This window comes from Phyllobates terribilis, unplaced genomic scaffold, assembly GCF_046119375.1.
Source record: "Phyllobates terribilis strain yellow unplaced genomic scaffold, ASM4611937v1 Scaffold_3__8_contigs__length_932513732, whole genome shotgun sequence".
In the NCBI taxonomy this organism is placed as follows: Eukaryota; Metazoa; Chordata; class Amphibia; order Anura; family Dendrobatidae; genus Phyllobates; species Phyllobates terribilis.
In genome coordinates this window covers 462,085,371-462,104,305 of record NW_027362763.1, presented here as the reverse complement: position 1 = coordinate 462,104,305, position 18,935 = coordinate 462,085,371, and the positions used below count along the sequence as shown (strand labels likewise).

General features: G+C 44.4%; 1 protein-coding gene across 3 annotated transcripts in view; it reads left to right on the top strand.

Annotated features, from left to right (window-relative positions):
• Window positions 1-3,772: 3,772 nt before the first annotated feature.
• The window catches only part of HACE1 (HECT domain and ankyrin repeat containing E3 ubiquitin protein ligase 1), a 104,408-nt gene continuing 89,245 nt past the window's right edge, over window positions 3,773-18,935 (top strand). For all 3 annotated transcript variants that reach the window (XM_073675768.1, XM_073675770.1, XM_073675767.1), the window contains exons 1-7: window positions 3,773-4,137; window positions 5,891-5,945; window positions 6,086-6,175; window positions 9,530-9,634; window positions 10,511-10,586; window positions 10,928-11,059; window positions 18,195-18,277. In XM_073675768.1, coding sequence (XP_073531869.1) covers window positions 4,062-4,137; window positions 5,891-5,945; window positions 6,086-6,175; window positions 9,530-9,634; window positions 10,511-10,586; window positions 10,928-11,059; window positions 18,195-18,277 — 617 coding nt within the window. In that variant the 5' untranslated portion in view covers window positions 3,773-4,061. The remainder of the gene's footprint in view (window positions 4,138-5,890; window positions 5,946-6,085; window positions 6,176-9,529; window positions 9,635-10,510; window positions 10,587-10,927; window positions 11,060-18,194; window positions 18,278-18,935) is intronic.

Genomic DNA, 18,935 nt, shown 5'->3' with positions numbered 1-18,935 from the left:
GTTTTTAAATCCGAAATGTTGGCCTACTGAAATGTATGTTCAGTAAATGCACTCAATATTTGGTCGGGGCTCTTTTTGCATCAATTACTGCATCAATGTGGCGTGGTATGGAGGCAATCAGCCTGTGGCACTGCTGAGGTGTTATGGAGGCCCAGATTGCTTTGATAGCAGCCTTCAGCTCGTCTGTATTGTTGGGTCTGGTGTCTCTCATCTTCCTCTTGACAATACCCCATAGATTCTCTATGGGGTTAAGGTCAAGTGAGTTTGATGGTCAATCAAGCACAGTGATACTGTTGTTTTTAAACCAGGTATTGGTACTTTTGGCAGTGTGGACAGGTGCCAAGTCCTGCTGGAGAATGAAATTTCTATCTCCAAAAATCTTGTCGGCAGAGGGAAGCATGAAGTGCTCTAAAATTTCCTGGTAGACGGCTGCGCTGACTTTGGTCTTGATAAAACACAGTGGACCTACACCAGCAGATGACATGGCTCCCCAAACCATCACTGATTGTGGAAACTTCACACTAGACCTCAAGCAGCTTGGATTGTGGCCTCTCCACTCTTCCTCCAGACTCTGGGACCTTGATTTCCAAATGAAATGCAAAATTTACTTTGTTCTGAAAACAACACCTTGTACCACTGAGCAACAGTCCAGGTCTTTTTCTCCTTGGCCCAGGTAAGACGCTTCTGGCGTCGTCTATTGGTCATAAGTGGCTTGACACAAGGAATGCAACACTTATAGCCCATTTCCTGGATACGTCTGTGTGTGGTGGCTCTTGAAGCAATGACTCCAGCAGCAGTCCACTCTTTGAATTTTTGAATGGCCTTTTCTTAACAATCCTTTCAAGGCTGCGGTTATCCCGGTTGCTTATGCACCTTTTCCTACCACACTTTTTCCTTCCACTCAACTATCCATTAATATGCTTGGATACAGCATTGTGTGAACAGCCAGCTTCTTTAACAATGTCCTCTTGTGGCTTACCCTCCTTGTGGAGTGTGTCAATGACTGCCTTCTGGACATCTGTCAAGTCTGCAGTCTTCCCCATGATTGTTGAGCCTACTGAAACAGACTAAGGGACCTTTTTAGACGCGTAGGAAGCCTTTGCAGGTGTTTTTGTTAATTATTCTAATTTACTGAGATAATGACTTTTGTGTTTTCATTGGCTGTAAGCCATAATCTTCAACATTAACAGAAATAAACACTTGAAATAGATCAGTCTGTTTGTAATGACTCTATATAATGTATGAGCTTCACTTTTAGTATTGAAGAACTGAAATAAATTAACTTTTTGATGATATTCTAATTTTGTGAGAAGCACCTGTATATATACACCTGTATGGTCACTGCCAGCTCCACAATAACAAAAGGAAGTACTAGCTGCCACTATCAATCGTTTATACAGGCAGATTGGACACCTGTTACGGGTAGCATATGGCTTCAGGGGTGCAGTTTACAGAGCAAGAGGAACAGAGGTATTAAGTTTTATATATTCGGGAAAGGTAAGCAGTGTTTATAAAAAATATACAAAGATGTTGCAAAATGTGAACAAAATAATACGATATATACAATTACATAATATAAAAAGGAATAACAAAAAAGAAGTACTAAACCTGATATCATGGAAATTACTCAGAGCTGAGTGGAGGGAAGCACTCCTTAGGAAAACAGACAGAACTCACAGCAAGCTGCACCTTCCAGGACTGACAAAATGCAAAAACCCAAATTTTGCTTTTTATTAGACATAGGTTAAGTGTTACGGGTCCGGGAGGTGGAACTTCTGTGCTGCGGTGCAAGGAGGGACCCAGAGGGGCGTAACTAAGTATCAACTCGGACTGACCCTGGTTGTACGGCGGCTAACGACTCCGTGACCAGGGAGGGACCGAGCAGAGGGACCAGGTGCTACTCTGGGGACGACCTTGTAAGGGAGCAGGTGACTCCCACGGTACAGATGGCAGGGACTGACCGGAATTGCAGATGGGCACAGCAGGCAGGCTGGCGAGCAGAAGCCTCCAGGTAGGCAATCAGGTAGACACGGCAAGTGACGGCAGGAGTCTCTAAGTAGGCTGGCAGGTGGTCACGGCAAGTGACGGCAGGAGCCTGCGGGTAGGCTCAGCAGGTAACAGGCAGGTAACAGGCAGGTGCTTCCAGGTAAGCGGGCTGGCAGGCACGGCAGGTAACAGGCAGGTAAGAGGCAGGACTAGTCAGGCTAGCAGTGGGACCTGAGGGCTGAAGCATAGGTAAGTATACTGTGCGACAACTGTTGTTCGGGCACCTCCATTTTGGAGGCGTTGCCTTATATATGGGAGGTCCTCCGGCAATTGGCCGGGGACTCCTTAGGACGGCGCGCGCGGCCCCTTTAAGAGAGAGGGAGCGCGCGCGCGCCCTAAGCACAGTGCCCGGGAAGCTGCGCGCGCCGGCAGCAGCAGGAAGAGGAGCGCTGGAGGACGCCGAGCGGGGAGCGAGGAGGTGAGAGGGACGGCGTCTCTGCCTGGCAGGGGGCAGAGACGCCGATGCTACATTAAGTCCACATACCACACCCAGGTGAGCTCATGTGGTGGCTTGTTGTGGGATTTGCTAGGTGTGTTAGAATTATATGAGATCCCTAACTTTCAGGACATCTTCGTCCCTGGTGGTCCCAGGCGGAAGATATTGTCGTCATGTTTCCTATCGCAATTTTACCTTTCTATAGAGTTGAAACATGGACTGGATAGCATCATCCATCAGACCTATATTAAGTTGGAGGGGTTAGGATGGCCTTACGGTGATATGAGTAAATGTGTTATGTTCATCCCTTCGCTACGACGTCAAAAATGTATCTCCCATAAATATCGGATCGATGCAAACCCCAATATTTATCACTAGCCACTGGCTTCAAAGTGTCTCAGACAAGCCCTTTGAACAGAGGAAGCTCTAGCCTTGGAAATGTACTTCTCTGCCTCTGAATAAACGAATCCCGGTTTTGGTGGATGGCTCTCAGATCACATCTCTGTTGTAATTACCTGGTCATTGCAGGAGCTCCCTACTTTAATGGAAGTTGAAGTGTCATCTCTTTCTCACTTCCCCAGTTATAATTAATCCCAGATGTTTAATGTGAGGGTGATATGCCCCCTAACCAGAGATGTCTTTATGGATTTTAATATCTATGACAATGTGGCCTTCGGCTATGTTCCCAGGATGAGCTTTTGATGTTACAGATTTTCTGCACCCATTAAGTAAAATAGGTTACTTGTGTTTTTTCAAAAATATGCAGCGCAAAAAACTCACCAAAAACTGATTGTGGGCACGGAGACTTAGGCCCAGGTTCAGTGTTTGGTCAGTATTTTCCATCAGTATTTATAAGCCAAAATCAGGAGTGGAACAATCAGAGGAAAAGTATAATAGAAACACGTCACCACTTCTGTATTTATCACCCACTCCTGGTTTTGGCTTACAAATACTGAGGTAAAACACTGAATGTGGCCTTAGGGGCACCTCTCTCCCACTGTTGGCTACCATGCCGTGATGGGTCTTCAGTGGGCAAGACAGGCCCAGCTAGTAGACCATAGTGAAGCCCCTCATACTCTAGGTCCCATGAATGTCATCTGTAGCCCAGAATGGCCGCAGCAGGAAGCCAGAAGACCATGCTCTACACGCAGCACAAAAGACATCACCACATAAACATCTCAGGAACACCCTTAGTAACCATGGCTCGCAGTGGCTTGTGGGTAATGTAGTCTGCATGGAAGGGAGGCTTTATTACATTCCCACCTGTGCTCACACTAATGAACTACAGTTCCCAGTAGCCTTCGGAAGAACAGAACGGCGCAGGTCGGAAGCCGCGCGGCTCAGTGTGTTGTGCACACAGCAGCAATAACCGGCTCAGTAGGTTACGGCGCGGTGTGAGGATGGACGTGAGGAGCGGCACTGCTGGTGCCGCCCCCTACTGTCCTGTCACTTACAGCGCAGCCGTGCCCCGGGTGTGACAGCTGAGCTGCTCCAGCACTTCCTTGTCTTATCCCGGAGCTGTCAGGTCCTCCTCACCCAGGGGCGCTGGATTATCCTAGTGGGGGCTGCGCTCCCTAGTATGGAGAGAGCCATGGAGCAGCTCAACCGCCTGACTAGATCCCTGCGCCGAGCCCGCACCGTGGAGCTCCCGGAAGGTAATGGAAGGTGACTGGTCGTGTACAGGATGGTGATGCTGTGCATGTCATGTCCTTATAATGGATGTGTATAGATGGTGTATGGTGAGCAGCGGCTGTAAGTCACTGGTAGCATCGTGTCTGATATGTGCAGGTCATAGGTGGCGACAGGTATCTATCATGGGGACAGGTACACTCCACCGGTGACATCTATGTATCACGGGGACGGGTACACTCCACCGGTGACATCTGTGTATCATGGGGACGGGTACACTCCACCGGTGACATCTGTGTATCATGGGGATTGGTACACTCCACCGGTGACATCTGTGTATCATGGGGACGGGTGCACTCCACTGGTGACATCTATGTATCATGGGGACGGGTACACTCCACTGGTGACATCTGTGTATCATGGGGACGGGTACACTCCACCGGTGACATCTATGTATCTTGGAGACGGGTACACTCGACTGGTGACATCTATGTATCACGGGGACGGGTATACTCCACCGGTGACATCTATGTATCACGGGGACGGGTATACTCCACCGGTGACATCTATGTATCACGGGGATGGGTATACTCCACCGGTGACATCTGTGTATCACGGGGACGGGTATACTCCACCGGTGACATCTATGTATCACGGGGACGGGTATACTCCACCGGTGACATCTATGTATCACGGGGACGGGTATACTCCACCGGTGACATCTATGTATCACGGGGACGGGTATACTCCACCGGTGACATCTGTGTATCACGGGGACGGGTATACTCCACCGGTGACATCTGTGTATCACGGGGACGGGTATACTCCACCGGTGACATCTATGTATCACGGGGACGGGTATACTCCACCGGTGACATCTATGTATCACGGGGACGGGTATACTCCACCGGTGACATCTATGTATCACGGGGACGGGTATACTCCACCGGTGACATCTGTGTATCATGGGGACGGGTACACTCCACTGGTGACATCTATGTATCATGGGGACGGGTACACTCCACTGGTGACATCTGTGTATCATGGGGACGGGTACACTCCACCGGTGACATCTATGTATCTTGGAGACGGGTACACTCGACTGGTGACATCTATGTATCACGGGGACGGGTATACTCCACTGGTGACATCTATGTATCACGGGGACGGGTACACTCCACCGGTGACATCTATGTATCACGGGGACGGGTACACTCCACCGGTGACATCTATGTGTCACGGGGACGGGTACACTCCACCGGTGACATCTGTGCGTCACGGGGACGGGTACACTCCACCGGTGACATCTGTGCGTCACGGGGACGGGTACACTCCACCGGTGACATCTGTGTATTATGGGGACGGGTACACTCCACCCGTGACATCTGTGTATTATGGAGACGGGTACACTCCACTAGTGACATCTATGTATCATGGCTGCTACTACTACTGGGGGAAAGTATGAAGGTTTGCCGTTACTTTACTGGGGAGAGAGAAGTGGAACACGTGCTGTTAGCTCTACTAGGGGGAGGGAAGCATTACTATGGTAGAAGTGCTCGCACAGCATTGTTGCCCAGTGTTTGCTGCCTGCTTTGTTTGCTATCACTGAGAGAAAGCACACCAAGGAGGAGGTTTCCCCTGTATATGACACATGATGCGGCTGCTTGTGTGAGTTCAGTGTCCTCTAATCACATTATTGCTCTTCTGCCTCATGATGTGTCTCTTATGTGATTCTATTCTATAGATTTCTGATTGTTAGTTCCTTCTTGTGTTTTGTAGATAATGAGACTGCTGTTTACACCTTGATGCCAATGGTAATGGCTGATCAGCACAGGTATGTCACAAGGTGACACCGGGTGGTGAGGCCACACATGTGACACTGGGGGAGTACTATGGAATACGTACATCGCATAGAAACCTCTTTACTAGATGATACATAATGTACTTTAATTTCCATATTTTTTATTCTTTAAGGTCTGTTCAGGAGTTGCTTTCAAATTCTAAGTTTGATGTGAACTATGCCTTTGGAAGAGTAAAACGAAGTTTACTTCACATTGCTGCCAAGTAAGACATTTATCATTTACTGTATGTAATTATTTTTTTTTAATCAGATTTCTTTTTATTAAACATTTTTCAAATAATTACAGCCATGGAGAACATCCCCCCCCCCGAATATATCACATACAAAAACAGAAAAGAGGATAATCCCCCTCCCCACCTTCCAAAACACAAGTCCTGCAACTGTTTGTATATGGACACATTAAAGAGTATCTTCTGTATACCATATTAACATCTCCATATATGCAAATAAGACCAAGAGTAATTCCTCAACGTGTAAGAAAAAGTTATCTGTCGTCCAGAAAATGCCCATTTAATTTACTGTATGTTTTACACTTTAATTTGGCTTATTAAAGGAGGTTTGTACCCCTGTAGGTGGAAAAGAAGCCTCGCAATCTTTTGTCTGTCCTGTCTGTTTGCCCTCACACAAACAAAATATGCTGAAAATTTCTCATTATTGTCCCTGTTATTTAATTTTCGCGTTGTAACCCATCGCACTTTAGGTCAAGACTGGCATGTGAAAATCCCACTCTTAAAGGGATTGTCCACTACTTTAGATTACCCCCCCCCCCCCCCCGGGAATCACTAAGACTTTTTGTAAAGACCTTCCGTTGCAGATAATGCCTGTGAGTGGCGCTATCACTGGCCGCTCACAGGCATCACGTGACCCCCGGCTGCAGCCGGCTCTGACATCCGCTGACGTCACGACAAATGCTGGCAGCAGCCGGGGGTCTTTGTCTTCTGCGTTCCACGGTGGATGCCAGGCTGTGGGTGGGGTTACCCCCTGCGTCACACCCGGCATCCATCGCACGCTCTGCCTCTCCCCATTTATTGGGAAAGCGCACGGTGGATGCGGGGGGTATCCCCACCCACAACCTAACAGCCAGCGCGGGGACCCCAGCGCTGAGTCACGCCTCTCTTGTCGTCAGCGTGGGGTCACGTGATGCCTGTGAGCGGCCAGTGATAGCGCCGCTCACAGGCATTATCTGCAACAGAAGATCTTTACAAAAAGTCTTAGGGGCCCCGGGGGGATGCATTAGGGGGTAATATAAAGTAGTGTACAACTTCTTTAATAAGTGTTAATAATAATCTGTATTTGCTGGACATCCTGTTTAAGAAAAAAGTGTCTGGGAAGGGGTTAAACTAGCTTTCCAGGATCAACAAAAATGTTTCTAAAGACAGTTAATGTTATAAATATAACAAATCACGTATTAATTACCTGTTATATTCCTCCCTTTGCTCCACCGTTGCGTTTCACTGCTCCCCATTGGTATCTGCTTACTACTCTGTACCAGTCACTTGCCATAATATTAATAATAATGTTTATTTCTATAGCGCCAACATGTTCCGCAGCGCTTTACAATTAAGTAGGGACTTGTACAGACAATATAAACAATACAATGTAACACATTTCAACATTACAGGAGGAGTGAGGGCCCTGCTCGCAAGCTTACAATCTATATGGAAATGGGGGGACACAATAGGTAGAACGTGCTGTTATGTACAGTCCAGCCATCTACCCATATGAACGCTGCTGCCAATCACTGAGCAATACATTGATATTGAGATGGAATACACAAGGCAACTGAGGTCAGTGGATGGCTGCGTGATAACGTGGCGAGACTGCATGTAGTGTAGACAAGGTGGCTCAGTGGTTAGCACTGTTGCTTTGCAGCCCTGGGGTCCTAGATTAAGATACCACCAAGGCCAACATTTACAAGGAGTTTGTATGTTCTCCCCATGTTTGTGTGGGTTTCCTCCGGGTTCTCAGGTTTCCTCCCAAACTCCAAATACATACTGATAGGGAATGTAGATTGTGAGCCTCAATGGGGACAGCGATGATAATGTCTGTAAAGCGCTGCAGAATTAATGGGTCTATATAAGCGAGTTGTAGATAGCATGGAAAAACACCTTATTAAAACATAGCTTTTACTTAATAATTCAATAAAATCTAATAAGACCATTGACCACCGACCAAAATGGATTTAACACGTATTGCACATATATTGTCCAAAGCACTCTATGCCTTAAATCACATTTGGAAAAAACACACCAAAATAAAAAAGTTCCAGTGCATTAAAATGTTTAGATCTCACCCATTTGAGCCAAGGGGCATCCAGATGTGGAACTCCAGGGATGGACGGATCCAATCTTCTTTATTATCTGCCCTGTCGTGCCCCGTGTATTTTCTCTCGACCCAACAAGGGCAGTACCTAAATCAACTCTACAAATGACCCCAGAGATAATATATATATGTCCCTCCCGACGTTTTTCTTTCTCAGTAACGAGATGTCATTGGGAGTGTTACTCTTATAGGGGGAGAAAAGAGGCATATGGTTCTTCTCAGAAAAATTGCCTCTATTCTAATAAAGTGCTGAGTGACAAAAGATGTATATGTCCTCCGTAGGAGTATCTTACAGTGGTAAGTATCTCCTGATAAAGGGCTGAGTGCTACTACACCTTTATTACAGAAACATGTTTCTACATTTTTTGTCACTGAGCACTTTATTAGAATAGAAGCAATTTTTCTGAGAAGAACCATATGCCTTTTTTTTTTCCACTCTTTTTTTTTCTCCCCTATATGAGTAACACTTCCCTGATGACATCTCATTACTGAGAAAGAAACGCGTCAGGAGAGACATATATATTATCTCTGGGGTCATTTGTAGAGCTGATTTGGGTACTGCCTTTATTAGGGTGGGAGCAAATACAAGGGGCACAACATGGCAGATAATAAGGAAGATTGGATCCGTCCATCCCTGGGTGAGATCTAAACTTTTTAATGCACTGGAACTTTTTTTATTTTGGTGTATTTTTTCCATATGTGATTTAAGGCATAGAGTGCTTTGGACAAAATATGTGCAATACGTGTTAAATCCATTTTGGTCGGTGGTCAATTGTCTTATTAGATTTTATTGAATTATCAAGTAAAAGTTAAGTTCTAATAAGGTGTTTTTCCATGCTATCTACAATATGATCTTGAAAAACTGGACCCTGTAAGTTTATACAGAGATCACAGCTGATTACATGAGCGATTTAAGCGAGTAAAATGTGACTTCTGCAGAGGAGTAAGCTGGAAGCAGCCGGGCGCCTGCACTGGAGCCACAGGGGATCATCAGGTCAGTCCTGTTTATTATGTCATTTTACTACATTTACTGCCTTTATGCAAATTATCGTTCATTCTGGAAAAACTCTTCGACATTACTGACAAATCCAAATCCTCTAATTACAAATTTATTGTGAAATCTTTGAATTATTTACTTGCCATTAAAGGACCGTTAGTTATTTATTTCCTGTCTAATCGCACCTTTTTTCCTCTTTTGTTCTATTTGCTCGTCATACTTTCACTGCTTTTTCCAGTTGCGGCTCTGTGGAGTGCTTAGTTTTGCTTCTGAAGAGAGGAGCCAATCCAAACTATCAGGATATCTCAGGATGCACACCTCTTCATTTGGCGGCTCGAAATGGGTATGTGTTCAAGATCTGTTTGAAGGAATATCTTTAAAAATAATCTATCTGCAGGTATTTGCTATGTAATCTGAGAGCAGCACAACGTAGGGAGAGAGATCCTGATTACAGTGATGTATCACTTAGTTTACTGAGTGCAGCAGTTGTGATGGAAACACTTTTTTTTCGTCATAGATTTAGCAGAGCTTTTAACTCTGAGCTCTACATAATCCTGTCCACACCACCTATTGGCAGCTTTCTGAGTACACTATATAGTGACAGAGAGCTGCTAATCAGTGCTGGGGGTGGGGTTGGACTAGTAGGCATGAGGCAGCTTGTCCTGTAATGATAATCTCCTGCTGATAAAACACTGATTGTATTGAAACAGCAAAACATAACCTAGTAAGTGACACACCACTGTATTCAGGGTCTCTGCTCCCACATCATGCTGCTGTCAGATTATATAGCAAGAATTTGCTGACATTCCCTTTAATTTAAAGAATTAGAATTTTTTAGAATACCCAGACCTGTCTTTTTCTTGTTTTGTTCAGTATTGGGTTCTCTCATTGACTGTGACATACCACTTTTTCTGTCTCGCTTTCGCCTTGACTGTCATGTCTCCTCAGTCCTCCCTTTCTCCCTGCTACTGTTGTGAAGATTCTTTACAGTCAATGCAGCATGTTTTTTGATGCCAAACATGATTAGCTTCCTCCCCTATATAATAAAGTTGAAATAGTTTGATTATTTTATAACTTACTGCTATTTGGTGTACGTTTTTCGGCCACGGGTGAATGGGATTTTGAGAACCTCATCCATGTGTATTGTACTAGAATCCAAGACGTCTCTTCTTAACTCTCCTTTATTATCTGTATGTAACTTTGTATACAATTCTTACAGGCAGAAGAAATGCATGAGCAAACTTCTGGAATATAACGCAGATGTCAACATTTGTAACAATGAGGGCCTGACTGCAGTAAGTGAATGTGATCCATGTGCGCTTTTACATACTTGCACAGCGGACGCTGTGAGGTTGGTCCGTGATAAAGGCGAGACCGGGCAGTCACGTGACTACGAATATGCGATAAGCATATTTTTGGACACATTCTGATTAGATATGCACGGCCTCGCTCAATACAATGACAGTGTGTGGTGTGCACACGCTGCGAGGATTCACTAATCTGCAGTCACACAGAGTGACTGCAGACTTTCATGATAAACCTGGACAACCCCTTTAAGTTACTGATACTAGTGCTGAGAACTGCTCAGGTGGTTTTGTATTATTTTTCATAGACATTCTTTGTCTCCCTTTTATAGATTCACTGGCTGGCTGTGAATGGCCGGACAGAGCTCCTGCATGACCTCGTGCAGCACGTCAGCAATGTGGATGTGGAAGATGCAATGGGACAGACGGCACTGCACGTGGCCTGTCAAAATGGACACAAGACGGTATGTCTCCTTTTTGTTTTAACTGAGTGGAATGGTTTACAATTGTAAGAAGAAATACACTGTACAAAGTAGCACAACCGTATCAAACAGGCAGGTGCTTATCCAATCTATAGGTGAATTCCTGTTTTTATTGTTCAGATGTATCTCTTCATAGCCTGGGGAACCATACGTTTTTATGCCTTTGTCTCTGCACAGTAAAATGGCATAATCCATGGGTCAAGCCTGTTAGATAGATGTTTCAGTAGACTATCAAATACATGTATATTAGAAAACTTTCTGTCAGCCTCATTGACTTTGCATGGAGCGGCAGTGCTTGATCTTTGCTTGTTTTTAAAAATATTAAAAAAAATTAAAAAATATAACATTTTAAATCACCCCCCTTTTGCCCCATTCAAAATAAAATAATAAAAAATAAACCCCACATACACATATTTGGTATCGCCGCTTTCAGAATCGCCTGATCTATCAATATAAAAAAAGAATTAATCCGATTGGTAAACGGCGTAACGAGTGAAAAAAATTCCAAACGGCAGAATTACGTTTTTTTGGTCGCCGCAACATTGCAATAAAATGCAATAACGGGCGATCAAAACATCGTATCTACCCCAAAATGGTATCAATAAAAACGTCAGCCGTGCGCGCAAAAAATAAGCCCTCACCCGGCACCAGATCCCGAAAAATGGACGCTATGGGTCTCGGAAAATGGCGCCCTCTTTTTTTTTTTTTTTTTTTTTTTAAGCCAACTTTGGATTTTTTTTCACCACTTAAATAAAACATAACCTATACATGTTTGGTGTCTACGAACTCATAATGACCTGGAGAATAATTATGGCAGGTCAGTTTTAGCATCCAGTGAACGTGGAAAGAAAAAAGGCAAACAAACAAAAAAAAAAAACCTGTGGAATTGCATTTTTTTTTTGCAATTTCACCCCACTTGGAATTTTTTTCCCATTTTCCCGTATGCGATATGGTAAAACTAGTAATGGAATTTAAAAGTACAACTCGTCCCACAAAAAAGTAAGCCCTCACATGGCCATATTGACCAAAAAATAAAAAGGCTATGGCTCTGGGAACAAGGAGAGCAAAAAACGAAAATGCAAAAAACGGAAAATCCCAAGGTCGTAAAGGGGTTAAAAAATTACCCATTTTTTTAAAGAATACATTTAACATAAAAATCTGATTTAAACAGTAGGTCATTTTCTGATTACATATGCCCTTTAAAGAAATAGAATGATGTCACAGATTTATGAAAACCTAAAGGAATGTAGGACAGGTTGTTCTGCTATCTGTGGCACTCCTTAGATAATGTGTGAGGCTACGTTCCCACAATGAGCTTTTGGTGAGTTTTTGATGTTGCAGATTATCTGCACCGTTTCTGCATCTATTAAATAAATTAGGTTACATGCGTTTTTGAGTGCATTTTTTTTCTTTTGTGTCTTCTTGATATGTTCTGTCTTAACTAAAGCCTCTTCCTGGTACTTGGCTTTGGCAAAACTTTTAGTACAGTTCTGTGCGGATTACATTCATTTTTTTTGCAGAAACTTAGTAAAAACATGTGGTTTTTACCTGCAGATTCTCAGCATATAATATAATTTTATGGGAAAAATCTGCACATAAAACTCAGCGTAACCGCAAGAGAAATTGACATGTTGTGGATTTGAAACACCCACCAAGGAAAGGGGCAGACGTGTATCTAGGTTTTCTGTCACCTGGGGCAAGAATTCAGTTTGGCGCCCCCCCAAGCACACATGAGATTTGCACACTTAGTTATGCGCCGACGAGCTGTTCTCCCATATGCTCAAAAACTGAAAGAAGCAGGAAGAAAAGCTCGTTGTCATGTGACAGTAAGAATGAAAATCACATATGAGTGAACTGGCCATATGATGACTGCTGGAACCAGCAAGCAGAGCTGAATCTTGACAGTGAGTATATTGCACATTGTTAGGATTGGCTACAGTGTTTCATTTTATAATTAAAGGGCTTGTCCTGGTTTGAGATGAAAGTCTGCTGTGTCTCTATGTGACTACAGGCTTCTGAATTCTCACAGCGCATGCACTGCACACTTTTAGGATTCTTCCTTGCCGGTGGCAAGAGTGGACTGTCATGTCAGCACAAGTATGCGATTTGTTTACTTCTGGCGACATTCAGACTAGACGTGTCCGGCCTCGCTCAATTCATTTTCATTGAGTGAGGCCACGCATGTCTAGTCGGCATGTGACCACATGTATGCAAATCGCCGACACCAGAGAATCCTGACAGCGTGCATTGCGCACTATGGGAATTCAGAAGTCTGCAGTCACATAGAATGACTGCAGAATCATCACAAACTTGGACAACCCCTTTAATGCTCCTATCATAAATATAAATATGAGCATTAGTCAGTATCACAAATAACATTTACATCCAGGTACCTTACCTGAGACGTCTTCTCTGATTAGAGTCTTTCTTTCTTTTCTTCCTCTTGTGCAGATGTCATGATGACTTTTCTCATCCACAGCTCGTCTCTGCAGACTTCCATCTTCTCTGGTCTTCTGCAGCACATCGCCACATGATGCCCTTAAAGATAGGAGTGTGATTTATAATGCTCCTGAATAAAAATGTCTGCCCTACACTGAGCCCCTAAATAAATAGTTGCCCCTCAATATATTCCCTGCACAAAATATGACCCACACACTGCCGCTCTTATAGTACATGCTCTCCACTGTGCCTCCTCCTTTCCATACTGGGCCCCCTCTTCACACTGTCCTCTCACACAGTGCTACCCCTATAGGACCCAGTCTCTATGCTGTGCCCCCTCATCACTTTCTCCCTCCTTGGCTTACTGGCCCCTCTTGGCTGTGCCCTTATACTGTCCCCCCATGCTACCCTCTCACACTACTTAGCCTCTATTCTCTTCCCCCCCAACACTGTCTCCTCACACTATTCCCCTCAATAGTCTCCTCACACACTTCCCCCTCCCTCCTCATTCTGTCCCCTCTAACATCCCCCTGCTAACGATACTGTCTCCCGCACTCTCCATATTGCCTTCTCACATATCCCCCCCCCCCCCCTGATTCCCCATACTGTGTCTGCACTCATTCCACCACTGACCATTTTGTGTCTGCACCTATACCCACACTCGCTCCCCATACTGTGTACGCATACAGTGGGTACAGAAAGTATTCAGACCCCTTTAAATTTTTCACTCTTTGTTTCATTGCAGCCATTTGGTAAATTCTAAAAAGTTCATTTTTTTTCTCATTAAAGTACACTCTGCACCCCATCTTGACTGAAAGAAAGCAGAAATGTAGAAATTTTTGCAAATTTATTAAAAAAGAAAAACTGAAATATCACATGGTCATAAGTATTCAGACCCTTTGCTCAGACACTCATACTTAAGTCACATGCTGTCCATTTCCTTGTGATCCTCCTTGAGATGGTTCTACTCCTTCATTGGAGTCCAGCTGTGTTTAATTAAACTGATAGGACTTGATTTGGAAGGCACACAACTGTCTATATAAGACCTCACAGCGCGTGTCAGACCAAATGAGAATCATGAGCTCAAATGAACTGCCCAAGGAGCTCAGAGACAGAATTGTGGCAAGGCACAGATCTAGCCAAGGTTGCAAAAGAATTTCTGCATTACTCAAGGTTCCTAAGAGCACAGTGGCCTCCATAATCCTTAAATGGAAGAAGTTTGGGACCACCAGAAGTCTTCCTAGACCTGGCCGTCCAGCCAAACTGAGCAGTCGTGGGAGAAGAGACTTGGTGAGAGGTAAAGAAGAACCCCCAAGGTCACTGTGGCTGAGCTCCAGAGATGCAGTAGGGAGATGGGAGAAAGTTCCACAAAGTCCACTATCACTGCAGCCCTCCACCAGTCGGGACTTTGTGTCAGAGTGGCCCGAAGGAAGCCTCTCCTCAGTGCAGGACATACAGTATGAAAGCCCGCATAGAGTTTGCTCAAAAACACATGAAGGACTCCCAGACTATGAGAAATAAGATTCTCTGGTCTGATGAAACGAAGATAGAACTTTTTGGTGATAATTCTAAGCGGTATGTGTGGAGAAAACCAGGCACTGCTCATCACCTGCTCAATACAATCCCAACAGTGAAACTTGGTGGCAACATCATGCTATGGGGGTGGTTTTCAGCTGCAGGGACAGGGCGACTGGTTGCAATTGAAGGAAACATGAATGCGGCCAAGTACAGAGATATCCTGGATGAAAACCTCTTCCAGAGTGCTCTGGACCTCAGACTTGGCCGAAGTTTCACCTTCCAACAAGCCAATGACCCTAAGCACACAGCTAAAATAACAAAGGAGTGGCTTCAGAACAACTCTGTGACCATTCTTGACTGGCCCAGCCAAAGCCCTGACCTAAACCCAATTGAGCATCTCTGGAGAGACCTGAAAATGGCTGTCCACCAACGTTCACCATCCAACCTGACGGAACTGGAGAGGACCTGCAAGGAAGAATGGCAGAGAATCCCCAAATCCAGGTGTGAAAAACTTATTGCATCATTCCCACCAAGACTCATGGCTGTACTGGCTCAAAAAGGTGCTTCTACTCAATACTGAGCAAAGGGTCTAAATACTTATGACCATGTGATATTTCAGTTTTTAATTTTTTAATAAATTTGCAAAAATTTCTACATTTCTGTTTTTTTCAGTCAAGATGGGGTGCAGAGTGTACTTTAATGAGAAAAAAATGAACTTTTTAGAATTGACCAAATGGCTGCAATGAAACAAAGAGTGAAAAATGTAAAGGGGTCTGAATACTTTCCGTACCCACTGTACATTCTCCCTTTGCTCCCCAAACTGCGTTCACACCCATTTTCCCCATTCTGTGTCCGAACCAATCCCTCCACTCACCATACTCTTTCTGCACCCATCCCCCTTCATACATTCCCTCCTTGCTCCCCATACTGTGTCCGCACCATCCCCTCTCTTCTCTTTCTTCCTTCCTAGTCGAACCGCACCCCCCACTCACCATATTGTCTGCCCCTATCCCCCCATTCTATTTCCCAATGCCCCTCCACCTCCCCTCTTGCTCCTCATAGTGTCTTCAAATTTTTCCCGCTCCCTATATTGTCTGCATTTGTCTCTTCCTTGCTCCCCAAACTGTGTCTTCAAATCTTTCCCCACACACTTATTCTCCCCCCACACACTAAATACCCCCACACCCTAAATCCCCCACCACACACTAAATACCCCCACGTTACACTAAATCTTTAGTTTCTTCAGCTCTGGAGCACTTGCTACCAATGCTCGCCGGCGAGTAATGGCAGCAACATGATCACATGACCTGATTATGCTGCTGACGTCTCCCTGACCTGGTGGTCAAAGCTTCAATTGTACTCGCATCTGAAAGACGTGAGTACAATTGTTCACTGAGAGCCGGCGCTTTGCATGTGCTGTGAGCCGGCTGTCAGCTTGACAGCCGGTTCAGAGAACTGCCAACTCTGTGGGGGGCATCAAAATACAGCAACTAAGGGAGACACCTTGGACTGCCGCATTAGGTGGCCCCATGGCGCCCCCCTGCCGGCTGCGCCCGGGGCAGATACCCCAGCATCCCCCTCTAGATACGCCTCTGCACAGTGGGCATGAGATTTCTATAAATTCCATCCACTTTGCTGGAACTGTAAGACACTGCATTTTTGACCTAGTGAAAATGTGCAGCGTCAAAAACTCATTATCGCCACACAGCCTAAGGGTTCCCAAAGCTTCCACTAGTCTGCAAGGTTCCGGCATGAAGATGTCCCAACGTCTGATGGTTATAATAGTACTTCTCATTAATTAAAAACAATGGCATGCCAAGTATTAGCCCATCACTGGGGTTCCCTTTTTGCTTTCTTTTAGGGCATACAAGGCATTTCATCCATAGTTGTTAAATAGCTGTTTCTAAGAAAGGGAAAAAGGTTTAGGGAAATCGGAACCCTTTAAATCAATTAGATCGTGTTCACTTAGCCCCCCAGCAGGTGTAAAAAGAAAACAAATCCTAAACAAACCATATTTTATTCATTTTAACTTGTGAGATTAATGGTAGCCAAGTGGATTTACAGCATCTGTTCATTCAGAAATGTATCCGGTGATGTGACACGTTACCAACTACAGCGCTGACGCATGCACGCTCTATGGGCTCTTCTTTTGCTCCTATTGAACTGGACTGTTCAAAAATTTTCTCTGAATACTATTAATCTCTCCTGATTTGATTGGCGGAGATGCACCATGTGATCAGAGATGCGACTTCTTTAAAGGGAATCTGTCACCGGAGATTTTTGCTTTCCCATCTGATAACAGCAAGATTTAGGGACAGACACCCTGATTCCAGTGACGTCTCACTTAAAGGTCTGTGTGTTGTATTCTTTTTTATAAAATCACTGTTTTATCTGCTGCAGAGCTATCAGTTCTCTGAATGTTAAACATGAGCTGTGTATAACTCAAGACCCACACCACTGATTGGTAGCTTTCTATGTAAACTGCACCATAGGCAGAAAGCTGCCAATCAGTGATGGGGGTGGGGTTATGCAGAGCTCATGAATATGGAGGACTGGAGGACTGCATGGCTGCAGGTTTACTAGTCTTCTAGTGATGATCTCCTGCTGATAAAACAGTGATTTCATCAAAACAACATTAAGCAGACAAGTAAGTGATACATCACTGGAATCGACAGATTCCATTTAAGCTTAGTCCGATAATTTGCTAGCACCTTGATGCATAGTGCTGGGACAGTAGGGAATAAGCCTGAGTAAGCGTTGTGCAGCCCTCTGTGGTTGTAGATCACAGGCTCCTGTTCTAACATTTGAGATCAGAGAAACCTGCCGATGCTCACTGCGGCATTGAGGAGGTAGAATTAGGGGCTCCATTGTTAACCTCACACTCCCAATGACACAATCTTATGGGCCAGTATTTATAAGCTAGCACATTATAAAGTTAATAAAAAGGAAGATGAAAAATAGAAAATCCTGGGATCACAAATACAATTTGTACATTTTGTTGTTATTACTACTACAGTAAAAGACTTTCTAGACTCCTGCCTTATGAGATATCATTTTCAAGCTAGCTGTACTAGACTTTGCAGCGTTACATGCTGCATACTTCTTGCTTGCACTAAATAACTTCCATGCTTATATTTCCTTGATTTTTTTTGAAAAATAGACCGTGTCATGTCTGTTGGACAGCGGAGCAGATATAAACAGACCGAATGTATCTGGAGCTACTCCATTGTATTTTGCATGCAGGTAAGATTGTATGAGTTACAAGGGGGGCAGCGGGGAGGCGGCACTAAAGGCCAATTCAATAGGCCATGGTGCTCATATTACAAGCCTGTATGACTATATCACCGTACTTCATGGGCCTTCCTATTGTCACACTCCTGCTTACTATTAACTACAAGTAAGACAACTATACCTTGTACATATACCGGGAGAGGCGAAATGGCCGCATTACTGTAGAGAATTCCAGTGACAGTGATGTTGTTGAAGCAGAAGATCTTGGCAGGGTGATACCCAGATATTTTCTATAATTGTGTTTATTGAAAGAGGTGAATCTCGATCTGGAACAGAAAATCATTGGAAAAAAAAACCCACAGATTTGTTTTAACCCTTTAAATGCACCGTTGATCAGTTTTGTTCGGGTAGTGAGAACCCCACCTATCACTCAAACCACAGAGTGTAAGTGCTCATTTTATGCTTTAGTGTGCACACAGTAGTGTAAGACCTATAGTATTTCTGTGGAGCATCTACACTGCTCTGGTGCGTTCATTTAGAAGTTGATTGATTCTGTGCCATTGTTCTGAGCGACCAGTGGGGTGGACATTGGACAAAACCTGACCCAAAGTGCTTTTAGAAACAACAAAAATCAAAAGAAAATGAATTTTTTTTTAAACTTAATCAAGAA